Here is a 13,617-nt window from a genome sequence, read left to right on the forward strand (position 1 = left end):
ATCAGATAACTTTTACGTGTAGCAGGATTTTAGTACTCTCCTATGGTAGTCTGAAAATAAATGAAAAAAAAGCAACAAAATAAAACAAAAAAACAACCCACAGAATAATCTGTTTTCAGGTGTTTATAAAAAAATTTTAATGTACATAAATCTATATACCATTGTTTAATACTGCTTTATTGTTACTGTTGCATTTAGAGAGAATAAAACCCTGAAATTGTATCAGATAACAAATAGGCTTCCATCTAAAATCTGCATTTTAAAAACTATACACGAAGCTGGTCACCACTAGATACTTAGATGTGAAAAAGAAATCTAAATATATCTCTTTGTATATTTCCATCAAAACCCCTTTATAGCACCACTTTTAACAGCAAAGGATTTCAATACACTTGTACCAAGTACTTATCTTCTGGTAATTGCTTCCACAGATAAGGGATACTGCAGCTTTTAGAAAGACTTGTCTCATGGATCCAGGGGGAGTGAAGATCCTGAATAAGATGATTTTTTTTTCCTTTTTTTCCCCTCCTTTCTTAAAAAAGAAAAAACAAAAACAAAAACAAACCAGAACTCAAATCTCTATGTTCCCCCCGGGAAGAAGATCCCAGTCTGTGTTTAGGAGGAAGAATTTAAAGTCTGGTTTCTCTGCTTTTACTTCCTGTGCTTGTCCATTTTATCAATGGTTTTGTTGGTTTCTGCAGGGCTCTGGTCGCCAGCGTTCATGTATGTTTTGTCTGCTATTTTTAATGCTTCATTTAGGTAGTTCTGGACGGATGTCATGGCAGCGCAGATGGCAGCACTCCCAAAGCCATGTGTGATCAGGCTAAAATGAGTCAAACAGCCCTGGATGCCAGGGTCCAAGATGGGACTAGGTCTCGTGTTTCCAAGAGGAGTTCTGTCCTGAGTGAGGAGGTCTGTGAATTCCTTACAGATCTGCCTGCAAGACACAAAGTGATCACACTTTACACCATGGTGGGAATTTATGCAAAAGCAAATAAATAAATAAAAATAACAGAGAAAGTCCACATAAAACATTTGGCAGTTATATGGGAATTAAGAGTTTCCAGAAATTCATTATTCCAGCAGCAGCAGTGTCTAAAATTAAAGCCTATTTATTAGCACCAGTTTCTGATGAACCTTCTGTTATATCTCTGTTGCAAAAACACATACACTCCGCAGAACAATCTCTCCACCTCTGGCGTCCGCCTGGCTCTGCATCATTTGCTCTAGATTTTAAGGGGGGAATGGGAATTTCAGGCTAGTTTCTGTGGGAACTTCCACAGCTGCAGTTAAGTGGTTTAGAAAAGACTGAAGCAGCTGAATAGGAGATTCAATTTAGTTGTGCATATTGTATGTATATGCCCTCTTTAAGAGAGACCCAGGCCCTGATCCTGCAAACACTAACACATATGCCTGGCAAAACATGAATGGTTAATAATGCTCAAGCATATGTTGTTTGCGGCTTATAAATCTGTCCCCTTGATGGGATTTCACAGGAGCTGAGCAATCCTAACAGAATCATCACTTTATCAGAATTTCTCAATCATCACAAACATCTTCCAAAAGATGACTGTTATTAGTGCTAGCAACAATGCCAATAATGATAATACTGAAGAGCAGAAAGGATAATGTGCTCAGTAAAAAGCAAAATGTTCAAGCTATAGGAAAGAGAGACTGTATTTCCAAGAGACATTTTTGTTAAAGAACGTCTCTTTCAGGGGAAGATGTATTAATTAAGCAACAGGAGTGTGTTTTGCATGCCTGATCCGAGTCCAAAATCAGGACAACTCTTCTCAGCAGTTTCACAGGCTTTTTTCTCAGATCCTCTGCAGAGTCAAGGTGCCTTCAAAAGCAAGGAATTGCACCAACCCCAAACCAGAAAACATCTCAGACCAGAACGGAGCACGAACTGGAGGCTCTGTTAGACCTCAGCCTGGGAAGGCTGGGGGGAAAGGGGACAGCGAGCACTCCAGCCACTGGTTTAAGCTAAGTGTAACTCAACATAGGCATTTCCTACCAGAGATCTATTCAGTGTGCGGTTTATTTACAGGTACCAGTGGCTGCAGAACAGCCATAACAAAGCTTCTCCTTTACCCTTCCCCCCCCGTTCATAAAGTTTTGCAGTAGGAATTTAGTTAAGCACAGGAACTTTTCACATCTACAAAAGATTGGCTTTCACTGAACTATTTAAATCTTCAGTGAAAAGGGAATATCCACAGTTCTTGACTCCAAGGGTCGGTCCCATGGGGGAAACCTGTGTGCTGCTATTGCCAAAAGCAGTTACAAGGATGTGGCAGCACAGCTTCCCTCGTGCCCAGCATGCCCACCAGTAACTCTGCTTGGAAATGCCCCTCTGGGCTGCACGTACATACAGGTGGGTGAACCATCCCCTGCTCCCAGTCCCAACACTGGGTCACCTTCCCAGATCACGCACACTCTCCAGGTCCTCAACCCTGTCAGATCTAGGGACATCTTTTTCTTAGATAATAGCTGGCCCGGTAGGACTTTTAACTGCAGTAAAACTTCAGGAAAAAGAAAAAAAATAACAGAACTGGTCCAAACTGCTTTAGAGCTATCATAAAGGGTTATTATTATTGGTTGAGACTAAAATAACTGCTGCTATAGTTTTTAATTCAAACCAAAACCTAATAAAAAGAATTGCTTCATCTCCCTGATTAAAATTACACATGAAAATGTACCAAACTGTCCACAGTCACAGATACTTATGGTCAGACAAAAGCATCTTTAAAAAGGAGGGAAAAAAAAAAAAAGCCAAGGCCAAAACTTACTTTGCAGCAAGCAGCATATTCTTCCTGTTTGCCATTTCATTGCGGCCCATGTGTGGTCTAGTTAAATACTCGGCCACTGCTTTGGAAGGAAACTCTGTCTCACAAACATAACCAAAGTCACGAGCAAGATGTACAGCTTCACCTGGCGTGGGTAAAAGGGAATGCTTATTAAATCTAGTTACATCTGTTTATTATAAGGAGATCAGGGAAATTATTAAGCGAAGTACTGTGAATTTTTGAAGTGTATTCACTTTTTAAGAAGGGACACTGCTATTTTACCACCACACCACTCGTTACCATTTTCTAATTAATAGATCAGTGTTTCTTTGTAAGTTTGCATCCAGAAAAAAAAACTTGCAAGGTGACTGCTACAAAAAAATAGTTCTCTTGCCTCTATACTGGAAATAAAAAAAAATCTTGTCTCTAGCCAGATTAACTGTTTAACAAAGACTACAATTCACTCCAGATCAAATTGTCCACTGATATTTAAAAAACCTGGCAACTAAATTCCACTTATATAATAAAGGGTTAATCACTTCAGTAAATTTTCTAAATACTTTTTAAAGTATTTTCATATAGAAAATAAAAGTGTAAGATGTATAACTAGGCCACTTTTTTTCACTAAGGCAATTTCATAAGGCTTTAAAAAAATTGGATTGGCATGATCAGTGCATTACCTGTAATGTACATGTGTGCACGTGCACACGCATAAGCTCTCTTAAACCCAACTTCCAAAGACAGATTTTAAATGGAAGTTGCTGTATTATTTGAGCTGATGTAGAAGTAAAATAGCAGTAAGGTATTGTTAGATTACTTTTCAATTGCTGCTTCTATTCCTGTTAAATTATACCACTACCAGGAGCTACTTTAAAAAGAAACACAATACATCACCACACACATACATGTATATACACCCTTCAAGTCAGCTTAATCGATACAGGGTCCACGTAACATGTTACAGATTAAAGGGGCTCCAGTTTCCTATCAGGAAGTCAAAAGCTATAAATCTCACTTTATATGCTTGTTTATTAGAAAAGCTTCTGAGAATACCGCTGAGGTAGGGCCAGGCATTGGGAGTCAGCTGCCCCACACTTTTAAAGTTTCCCAATAAGGAACCAAACCCACTAATGTGATGAGTTTCACTCCTTTTGCCTTCTCTGCCCTTCCCTGCACACACCCTTACAAACCCGAAACAACCCATCCTCCTCTAAAACACAGACTGGACAAACATGCCTTTTGAACAGCTTGGCATGTTCCACACTGCATCCCTGCCAGCATCCCTGCGATGCAGCCGTGAGGAAGAGGAGTACAGTAAGGGTTTGTGCAGGTAGGCCAAGGGCTTAGCAGCCGGATTTGAAGGGAGATGAAGGGGAAAGGAGCCCCTCAAAGACAACACAGCTGTTCCTTGCTGCAATGTCCCCATCATGCTCGCTTTAAAATAAACAACAAACTATTATGTTCATTGCCTTTCCGTGCTTTCCCAGAGCATAAAATCTATACACAAGGGGAAAAAAAAGTTTATTTTTAAGACACATTCAAGACTGACCTTCCACCAAAGATGTCAATAGTGTCACATTTGCAGCTTTCCTTCTACCAGCGGGAAGATTCAAGCCAATTTTATCCAGTTTTTCCCTTAATGATCTGCCACCATTTTTAGATTTGGCTCTGTAATTAAAGAAAACAAAACAAAACAAAAAAGGCCTTATTTATCTTCAGGGAACACTTCTTTTTAAAGATGAGAAATTCCAGTTACCGGGGGGAAGATAAAAAACAGGCTTCTTTTCAAGTGACCTACTTTTAAAATGCTCTACTACAAACCAGCCGGGATGAAACACAGCAGGTCAAAATCGAAATGTTTCAAACTGCACCATCGAAACCAACAGCTGTAGAACAATCACACGCCGAATTAAGCGTTTGCAAAAAAGGACCTATAAAATGTCCTTGGAGTGATTAATCCAGACCACGAGATTTAATCCAAAAATTGTTCCATGGGGAGACAGTCTGTCACAGGAGTAAGAAAGCTCCACGAACCATTTTTGAGACAAAAATCCGACTTTTAAACAGAGAATGAGAACTGCTGTCAGAGCTGTTAATAGCACTTCTCGAGAAGTAGCGGAAGTGCAAAGAAGTTTTATTTCCAAAGCCTATTAGGATTCAGTGTTGTCGGGCTTCTTACAAACCAGAAAATTGCCAAAAGGCTTTTGTAGCTCCTCGCTGGGCTAATCTGGCTGCTCACACACACAAGCACAAGAAAACTCACAAACAATAGACGCGATGGGGACGGTTGTAGGGGAGTCGCAGCCTACCTTCTGAGCACTCCTCCTAGCAAAGAGGCATTGAGACACTCGGGGGGCGAGAGCCGTCTCTGGACTTCTGCTACTGTCACTTTGTACTTCGACGTGGAGCTCAGGAGGGAAAGCCTCCCCGGAACCGAACAAAACACTTCATTGGGGTTTATGACCACTCCAATTAATCCATCCTTTTGGCAGGGGAGACTCAGAGCACTGTTTTTCGTTAAGGAAATGGGACCTGCGGGAGGAGGAGGGAAAGCAGGTATTTTATAAAAGGGAAAAATAAATAGGAAGTGGCAAGTGAATTTTCTTTCTACGAAAAAAAAGACCAGGAGACAGGATTTTGTTTTGTGTTAAATGCTCACGCCACTGACCCCCAGTCCCCAGCATCTATCTGCAGCACGGGGCTGGGCTGCGACCAAAAGGTCCCCAACAACTATTCCTGAACTATAGGAATATATTTGCCACACTAGATTTCAAGGAGCTGCCCAATACAACTAAAAATCCCTTTTTTAAAAAAAAACCGCAGAAACCCCACACCTCTGAGGCAGCATACTCCAAGTCAGCAAATCCATGCTTCTAAAAAGCATGATACAACTCCAGATTAGTTGTATTAGCACCCTTCAGCTACCGCCCAAAACTCCTTCTGAGCCGGGGCAGGGAGAAGCCTCCCAGCTCCTGCTGGGCTTCGTCTTCCACCTCGCACACGCGGATTTAAGAAACCACCTTTGGAATTTAATCCCAACAAAATTCGTAACAGACAGCACAACAGAGAGAGGGACGCAGCCCGGAAGAGCACTGAAGGTAAAACGTTGCTCGTTAATGGCTTCAGCCTTTAGGAGAACAGGGACAACAAAGGCTTTGCAAGGAGCAAACCACAGATCCAGCTTTTCCATCCCCTTGCGAATCCACCCAGTTAATCCCCGGTGGTGCGCTGCCGGCTCACAGCGCCGATCCGAAAGGGTTAAAGAGCCGAGGTCGGCCCCGCTCCCCGGAGGGGGAAAGATTTTTCAGTGGTGCATCTGACAGCGAAATTATTCTCCCATGAGCTAAACGCAGCAATCAGCGCTCTGACAAACACTTCTGCTTTTCCTCAGTTAGGTATTTGTTTGAAGTCTTCAGAGGAAACTTCCACTGATTTTTTTTTTTTAAAGCACAAATTTGTTTAAAAACAAAGGCAGGGGAAAAAAAAAAAAAAAAAGCACACCCTAAATGACTGTAAATTGAGTCAATACGCCTTTCCCCTCTTTAAAACCTCAGTTACAAAACCATTTCGATTAAGATAGAGCCGAGCAGGCTTATGCCAGTGAACTCGTTCCCTCCTCGTGTCTTGTAAAGAAGCTGAAGAGGAAAAAAAAAAAAAAAAAAAAAGAAAAAAATAGAACCAAACTGTCTTCGAGTGCTAGCAACCAAAAAAATAAAAAGAAAAAACCACAACCAAGAAAAGAAAAGAAAAAAAAACAACCAAAACTAAAAAGCCCCGTGTCACTTTACACACACGTATTCCAGGACAGCATTAAATTCGGTCCATGATCCTGGTTTCGATTAAAGCCACACGCGAGGGCAGGGACGGGCAGTGTGCCCCGGAGGAGTCTCGCCGCCGGGCCGGGGCAGCCCCGGGGGTTTGTCCCCGCCGCCACCTTCCCTCGGGTGGCGTTAGAAAAACCCACCGACGGAGGGAGCGTAATAAAAACCCCACCGCCCTCCCCATCTGAAAGGAGCCGTCTTTTAAAAGATAATAAGGCGTCAATTCACCGGTGCGTCATTAAACTTTTAACTATTGACAAGGGAAAGTAAACTGCAGTGCCACCTTACTGACCTTTTCTAATGACTGTCTGGTCATGCATTAATAAGTGTTGATCTTCCACATTCTGGAAAGAGAAAGGGGAGAAAGTTTTGCACCTTGAGCAGCTGAGAGAGAAGCAGCCGAGGGGCTTTTGGGAAACCCACCCCCGCCCCGCGCGTCCGCATTTTAAGGGCAAAAAAGGGAGGAAAGGCGAGTTTTGCTCCAAGGACAGGGATGGGGCAATTAAAGCTGGGATGTGCAGAAGGGGACGGTGCCCGGCTCCGCAGCGGAGCGCTCGGGCATCTCTGCCGGCCGGGGAGCGCCTGTCCCGCCGTTTCCCACGGTGTGCGGGGGCAGCCCGGAGCCGTGGGGGTCCGAGGGGGAAGGGGGGGGGGGGGCTTACCTGCACCTCCTCCATCTGGTGGGCCATGTCGTGCAGGCCCAGGTTATCGGCCAGGGCGGAGGCGTCCAGCCCGTGCCCATGGGGCAGGAGGAGCTCGGAGCGTCGGTACGTTTCCCTGCGGCCGCCGGCGGAGCCGCTCTCCAGCGCCGAGAGGTGGGGGACGAGACCGGGGCGACCGTGGGGGGCGAGTCCGGCCGGGTCCTGGCTCTGCCGGTTGGGCCAGGCGCTCTGCTGCTGGCTGGGGGGCGGCGGCGGCGGCTGGTGGAGCGGGTTGATGGAGAAGGGGTCCCCGAGGTGGGAGTAGGGGTCGCTGGACTGGGAGTAAGGCAGCGGCTGGTACGGGGGGGGAAAGTAGGGGGGCTGGAAGTCGGAGGCGCCCGAATGGGAGAGCGGCGGCGCCGGGCTGTACAGGTGCTGGCTGACCGCCGAGAGGTGGGGGAGCCGCGGGTTCCCGTTGCTGCTCCCATCGTGCCGGTCCTGGAAAGCAGAGGGGGGGGGGAAAGGGGGCGGCCGTCAGTGGGGGCAGCCCAGGCTCAGGGGTGGGGGGGGGGGTGGGGGGGACGGGGACACGCAGGGCACCGCCACTCGGGGCTGCGGGCGGTGGCACCTGGTGGCACTGGGGGAGCGGAGAGCCGCCCCGCTCCTGCCTAGGGAACCGTCTCTTTTTAAGGCACTTCGCGTAAGGAATCGGCTCCGCTCCCAGGGAAGGGATTACAAACCAGATCCCACTGCTCTCCTCCTCACGACAACAACGGACTAACCCCCGAGCTTAACTCCGGGGAAGAATCATTAAAATAAAAATTCAAATAAGAGACGCGGCTCGATTTCCGCCGCGCTGCCCCGGCCGGGGAGGAGGCTCCGAGGCCTGGGGCTGCCGATCCCCTGCCCTTGGAGAGCAGGGCCCTGGGCAGAGGAGGCCGGAGGCCCCCGTCTGTCTGTCTGTCTGTCCCTCCCACCCTCCCGGGAGCCGTTGGCGACGCACAGCTCTCGCCCGACGGCTGCTGGCGAAGGACGGCGTTTCTCCCTCCAGCCGTCCCATCTCTGCTTCTTCCCCCGACTTTCAAATCTCAGCAGTCAAAGCTTAAATGTCTACATTGAGCTGATCCAGGGATTTAGCAGCTTCTGGCTTCACGGTCATTAAAATAACAGGGCTAGTTAATAAGAGGTGAATGGGGTCCCAATGGAGCGTGAAGCGGGGACTGCAGCTAATCTGTAGGAGCCAACCAGGCGGACCGCGACCAATGGAGCCGGGGGGGGGGGGGGGGGGGGTGGTGTGGACGGACGGACGGGGGACACAGCCGCTTTCGGAGAGATCAAAACCCGGGAGCACCTCCCGGGGGGTGGGAGACGCGGGACTGCCCGGCTCATCCCCGCAGCATTGCTACCTGCCCGCAGTCCGGACCGACCCGACGGGCTGGGACACTCGGCACCGCGCTCCGCCAGCGGACGCGGGGGGGGGCTGCCCGCGTCTGCCTTCGGCCCCGGCTGTTGGTTCTCCTGCCCCACTCCGCGGGGGGGTTGGGTGGGGGGGAGTACGGAGGGGAGTACCCCGCTCCCGGTAAGGCGCTGCTCCAGCGGGCGGCCGGTGGACGCGGGATGTGGGCTTTAAGAGTTCAAAAAACTCGGAAAAAAAAATTAAAATTCGCACCCCCAAAAGAAAAAAAAAAAAAATAAAGCAACCCGGGGGTCCTCGGGAAGGGCCAAATCCCGCCCGGCTGGAAGGGAGCGGGGCGGGAGGGCAGCGCGGCTCGGGGGGAGGTGGGGTGGCGGAGCTCCGCGCTGCCCCACGCTGGACACCCCCCAAACACACACACCTTCCCCACTCCCGCCCCCTCCCCGCGCTTCTCACCTCGCAGTCCTCTTCGTACTTGACATTATCTGCTAGTTTCCACAACATGGCGTCCAGCGTCCAAACCAGGTGTGCGGTGCCGAAAACAGACGAGAGCTGAGGCCCCCCCCCACGGGCGGTAAATCCACGTCGGCGCTGGGGAAGAGGAGCTGCCCCCCGGACGGAGCTCAGTTGGCAGGCATGAAGGCAGATGACAGACTAACCCTCCGCGCTAGTGGTCACTCGGGTTTTTTTCCCTGCCCAGACGCCCTTAATGGCAATAGGATTATCATAACTCCTCCCCAGGGATGGCTTGGGAGCCGCGGCCGCCAGCCACTCAGGAGGAAGCGCGCAGCCTCAAGCCACTCCTTCTGCGCCGCGCTCCGCGCCCGCGGAGGGGTGGGGAGGCAGCGCACGACCGGCCGCCCCCCCCCCCTCTCAGCGCCTACGGAACTGACAGGGCGCGGGGTGGGGGGCAGCCCTGGCCCGCGGAAGAGGAGTCGTGCGTGGACATCGCCCCCCCCCCCCCCCCGCACGACACTGCCCTGAAAAGCCCCCCCACGTGTTTGGGTGGAGGTTTGTTTCGGGGGGAAGGCGGGAGTAGAGCAGTGTGGGGTATCCCCCTCCCCATGCGCGGAAGGACTGTGTTTAAATCCGCGCTGGGAAGCGCAGCGCTGGTGCCCCCCCCCCCCCCCCCTTCGGCGGGTCCAGTGGCTTCTGGGGGAAATAAACTCCGAAAAAGTCCTCGTCGCAAAAACGAGAAAGTCCGAGCGCCAGCCTGAGCTCAATTTGCATAATTGCCAAGAGTTTGAATTACTGATTACAATTTGTAAGCTACCAATGTTTAAGGTGTAATTTACTTAATTATCCGACAAGATTATGGCAGTTGTGTTGAATCCCTGGTAGGTAAAGCAGCACTGATTCAGCGCCCCCGATTCGGGGCTGTGTGAATTGTGCCACTGGTTCCGCGCATCATTATTATTTTTTATTTTTTTAACGAAAATCCCGCCTGTCTCATCTCTTCGCGCGAAACTGGGGCTGGGGAAGCAGGTGGGAGGTGAGACGGGCATTTTCGGACGCCGTGAGCATACTTTCATCTAAGCTTAGAAAATACTTCCCTGCCAAATTGCTACCTTTCTGCAGCCATTTGATCTATGCAGTTATGTGTGTCAGACAAAATGAACATCGTTTTCAAAAGCAACGACTTCTCCCAGTGTTTTAAGGTGCATCCGGATCACTGCTCATTTACATGAGAGGAGCAAGTGTTTGTTTATTGTGGCAGGGACAAAAGATGACCCCGGACAGTGCTGGCTGCGGAGGTCTCGGCTATCTCGGTGCCCGGGAAGGAGCCTGAGAGTGTTATTAAAGGCCAGAGACAGACCCACGTCTTGAGATTTAAACCACTTCACACATCCCTCGCTTTTTTTTTTTTTTCCCCTAAGAATCAGGAAAGAAAAATAACAAAAAATAACAATTTAAAAACAAAAAACAACCTAAACTCAACACCCAGAAAACCTCCATCCGACTAAATGAGTGATCTAAAAATAAAAGCGTGGAGGACGGGGGTGCTGGAAGTAACTGTTGGAGGTGTTATCTGCCTTATCTAGCGCGCAGGTGCTGATTTGCAGCAGTTGCATTAAGCCCATCAGCAGCAGGGACTCCGCATTATCATTTTTGGTGGAGTCTCTATTTATTTTTTTTTTTTTTTTTAACGACGGTGTTTTTCTTCCAGGGATGTTTCTTTGAAATGCAGTTCGCGACGATTATTAGCGAGTGTGCTTGCGCTGCTCCTGGCGTCATTAAGACTAGGAATCTAAATAATAAAAGACAGGGGGAGCTTAAAGTTCATTTGTATTAAAGGGACAAGATGGATTTAGAAAGAAACGAGGAAGGGAACCGTCGAGCTTCCCAGGTTTGGAATCAGCTCTTCTTCCTTCCAAAGAGTCCCTGTAGAGTAGCAACGTTGGTCATTTTTATCATATCCTCAGAAACCAGATTTTCTTTCTGCTTAGAAATGTCACACTGAGAGGCGACCATGATTTTCTCGTTCTTTAGAATTGTCAAGGTCTGAACACCTTCGTTTTGTTTCTTTTGGTGGCCAAAATCACGAAGATTAATTCAATTTCTTATTTTTCTGTTGTGTGTGTATACGTATATTTATCAATATACGAGTGGAAGAGGGCGAGGGATTTAGAAGAAATTACCTAAACAAGGCGACCAAAATAAGCACTTGACTTCCTAGAAAACAAACCGAGAAAGCAGAGAAGAGGCTGAATACGGGGAAGTTTTGAGACAAACTTTCCCGAGCATCCACTTGCTCCTCGGTCTCTGCTCGCAGCAGCGGCAGCTGCCGGGGACCGGCAGAGGGGTCTGGGCTGCACCGGGAGCGAGGGGCCGGGCACGGGCAGGCACGGCAAGGGCACTGCCCACGGCCTCCGGCCCGAGAGCGGCTCCGGCCGCCGCCGCGCAGGTGATGCCGCCCCCGGGACCGAGCGAGGCTCCAGCCCCGGGTGCTTCTCTCCAGGGGTGCCTTGCAAAAACGCCAGGGCAAACGGCCCGGCATCTGGGCTCGGGCCTTATCTGGGGAGGGGGGTGGGGTGGGGTATGAGGGGGACAAGGCTTTTTGAGCCGTTCTATCCCTCCGAAGCGTGGCTTTCCGCAGTCCTCTCCGTTTATGCGCAAGGCGACAGAGAAGCGGGCTGCGGGCGGGGGCCACCTGCAAAGCGCCCCGGCGACAGCTCCCGTCCACCGCCCGGCTGTGCCCTCCCACGCCCGGCGAAACTCTCCCTTTCCAGGGAACTGCCGGGCACAGGACAGGGGCAGGCAGCCAGGGCTGCCGTAGGGACACGGGACCTCCCGGACACTCCCTTTAAGACACGGGTCAGAGCTGTGCAGGAACCGAGGAGCAGCCGGAGAGGTGGCTCCTGACAGGTGGCAGCTTTATTTACTTATTAAAAAAAAAAATAATATTATTACTTTGGGGATATCCCCTGTTTCCAAGGAGAAGTGGTTTCTTGCTTCCTGGGGGCTTAGGCGCCCCGCACACCTCTCTTTTTACAAGGATGCAGTTTCCCACGGGGGACCATAAAGCACCCCCCAGGTGTGAACACGCTCTCGGGAGCAGAGCCAGAGCCCACTGCTGAGCCTCTGTCACACGCCGTAGTTTTCCTATTTGGCAGCAATTAAAAGAGAGCGTGGGGATGCTAATTAGTTACATCCCTCTTCCTCTAAAAATTATTTAAACATACACTTATCTGTATCATTAATGAGACTGCAGCAACCTGTCCGGATTGTCGCCTCGGCTCCTGCAGAGGTTTACAAAGGGAGCTGCTGCCCCGCGGCCACGGGAGACTTTCCGTGTAACTTCCACATCGAGTCTGCGGGAAGGGGCGGGAAGGGGCGGAAAGCGGGGTGTCGTGTCCCCCCCCCCCTGCAGCGGAGCCCGCCCCGGGCTGCCACAGGACGGGCAGGACCCCCTCACACAGCCCAGAGCTGGGGGGGGGGGCAGAGCCGCCCCCCGCCCCGCCCGGGCTGCAGAGGGGGGGTTCTGCTCAGGCAGAGACGGCTCCCGGGGGGTGGGTGGGTGTCTCGGGGGGGCCGGGACAAGTGCAGAAGTACGTACTTGCCAGTCGATCCTCCCCAGCAGAGCCATGGGGCGTGCGGCACCGGCGGCTGCCTCCGTGGCGGAGCCGCGGACACCTGGGCGCGGAGTAGCGCGCCTGCGCATCCCCCACCCCCCATCTCAGCCTGTCCTCCCCCTTCCTAAACCCTGGCCCCGGCAGCCCCCGGCCCCGGAGTGGAACGAAGAGACGGTCCCGCTGCCGCGGGACTCCCCTCGCCCGGTTTTATTCCCGGTGGCTGCCTCGCACGGTCGTTCCCCGCTGCTGGACGGATCCCACCGGGAGCCGGGAGATTTTAAGGAGGTTTTTGCTCGGGATCCGCCGTTTCTCCTCCCTTTACGGCGCCTCGGGGGATGGGGGGAGCGTGCATATGTTTCCCCGTGGCTGCTCGCACCGGGAGCATCCCATCCCGGACCGACCGGGGAGGGCAGCGGCCGCCCGGGGGGCGCTGGCTCAATTGCACAGCCCGGCGGTCCGGGCTGCCTCCACCTCCCCCGGGGCTCCCGCATCCCCGGGGGCTGGCAAGGTCGGACTCCAGCAGGGCTCTTGGCACCCACACGGGTGTTACACCAGCATCGGAGGTGCGGCGGAGGAGCCGGGGGCGGTGAGTGTGCCGGCCCCAGCTCGCTCCCCTCCCCCCCGGCAGCTTGCCCCCCAGCAGAGAAAGCGAAGATGATGGGGAGCGGCGAGGGGATGCGCCGTCGAGCTCTCATCACCTGCTCCCTGCCTCAGCTTCCAGCCCCTGCTTCTGCAGGAGGAGAGAAGCAAACGTGCCCACACCGCGGCTAGTTTTTTCCCAACCTATTAATTTGCTTAATAAACACGATTCCAGCTATGTTTTCTTCCTGCTCCTTCCCAACGGAGCTGGAGAAGCAGAGTCCCCTGGCCATAGTGTGCTGT

General features: G+C 51.0%; 1 protein-coding gene across 2 annotated transcripts; it reads right to left on the reverse strand.

Moving 5' to 3' along the window:
• Positions 1-651: 651 nt before the first annotated feature.
• On the reverse strand, positions 652-13,087 carry TFAP2C (transcription factor AP-2 gamma). 2 transcript variants are annotated; one of them, XM_074157099.1, is made up of 8 exons: positions 13,056-13,087; positions 9,119-9,167; positions 7,270-7,746; positions 6,900-6,951; positions 5,096-5,318; positions 4,336-4,454; positions 2,790-2,931; positions 652-937 (listed from the first exon to the last, which is right to left on the reverse strand). In XM_074157099.1, exons 1-8 carry the CDS (start codon positions 13,085-13,087, stop codon positions 652-654), a joined length of 1,380 nt encoding a protein of 459 aa, XP_074013200.1. The 2 variants fall into 2 exon arrangements, with proteins under 2 accessions (XP_074013200.1, XP_074013201.1); XM_074157100.1 differs by lacking the exons at positions 9,119-9,167; positions 13,056-13,087 and adding an exon at positions 12,720-12,749.
• Between the last annotated feature and the right edge of the window lie 530 nt (positions 13,088-13,617).

The sequence above is a fragment of the Numenius arquata genome, chromosome 12 (assembly GCF_964106895.1).
Source record: "Numenius arquata chromosome 12, bNumArq3.hap1.1, whole genome shotgun sequence".
Classification (NCBI taxonomy): Eukaryota; Metazoa; Chordata; class Aves; order Charadriiformes; family Scolopacidae; genus Numenius; species Numenius arquata.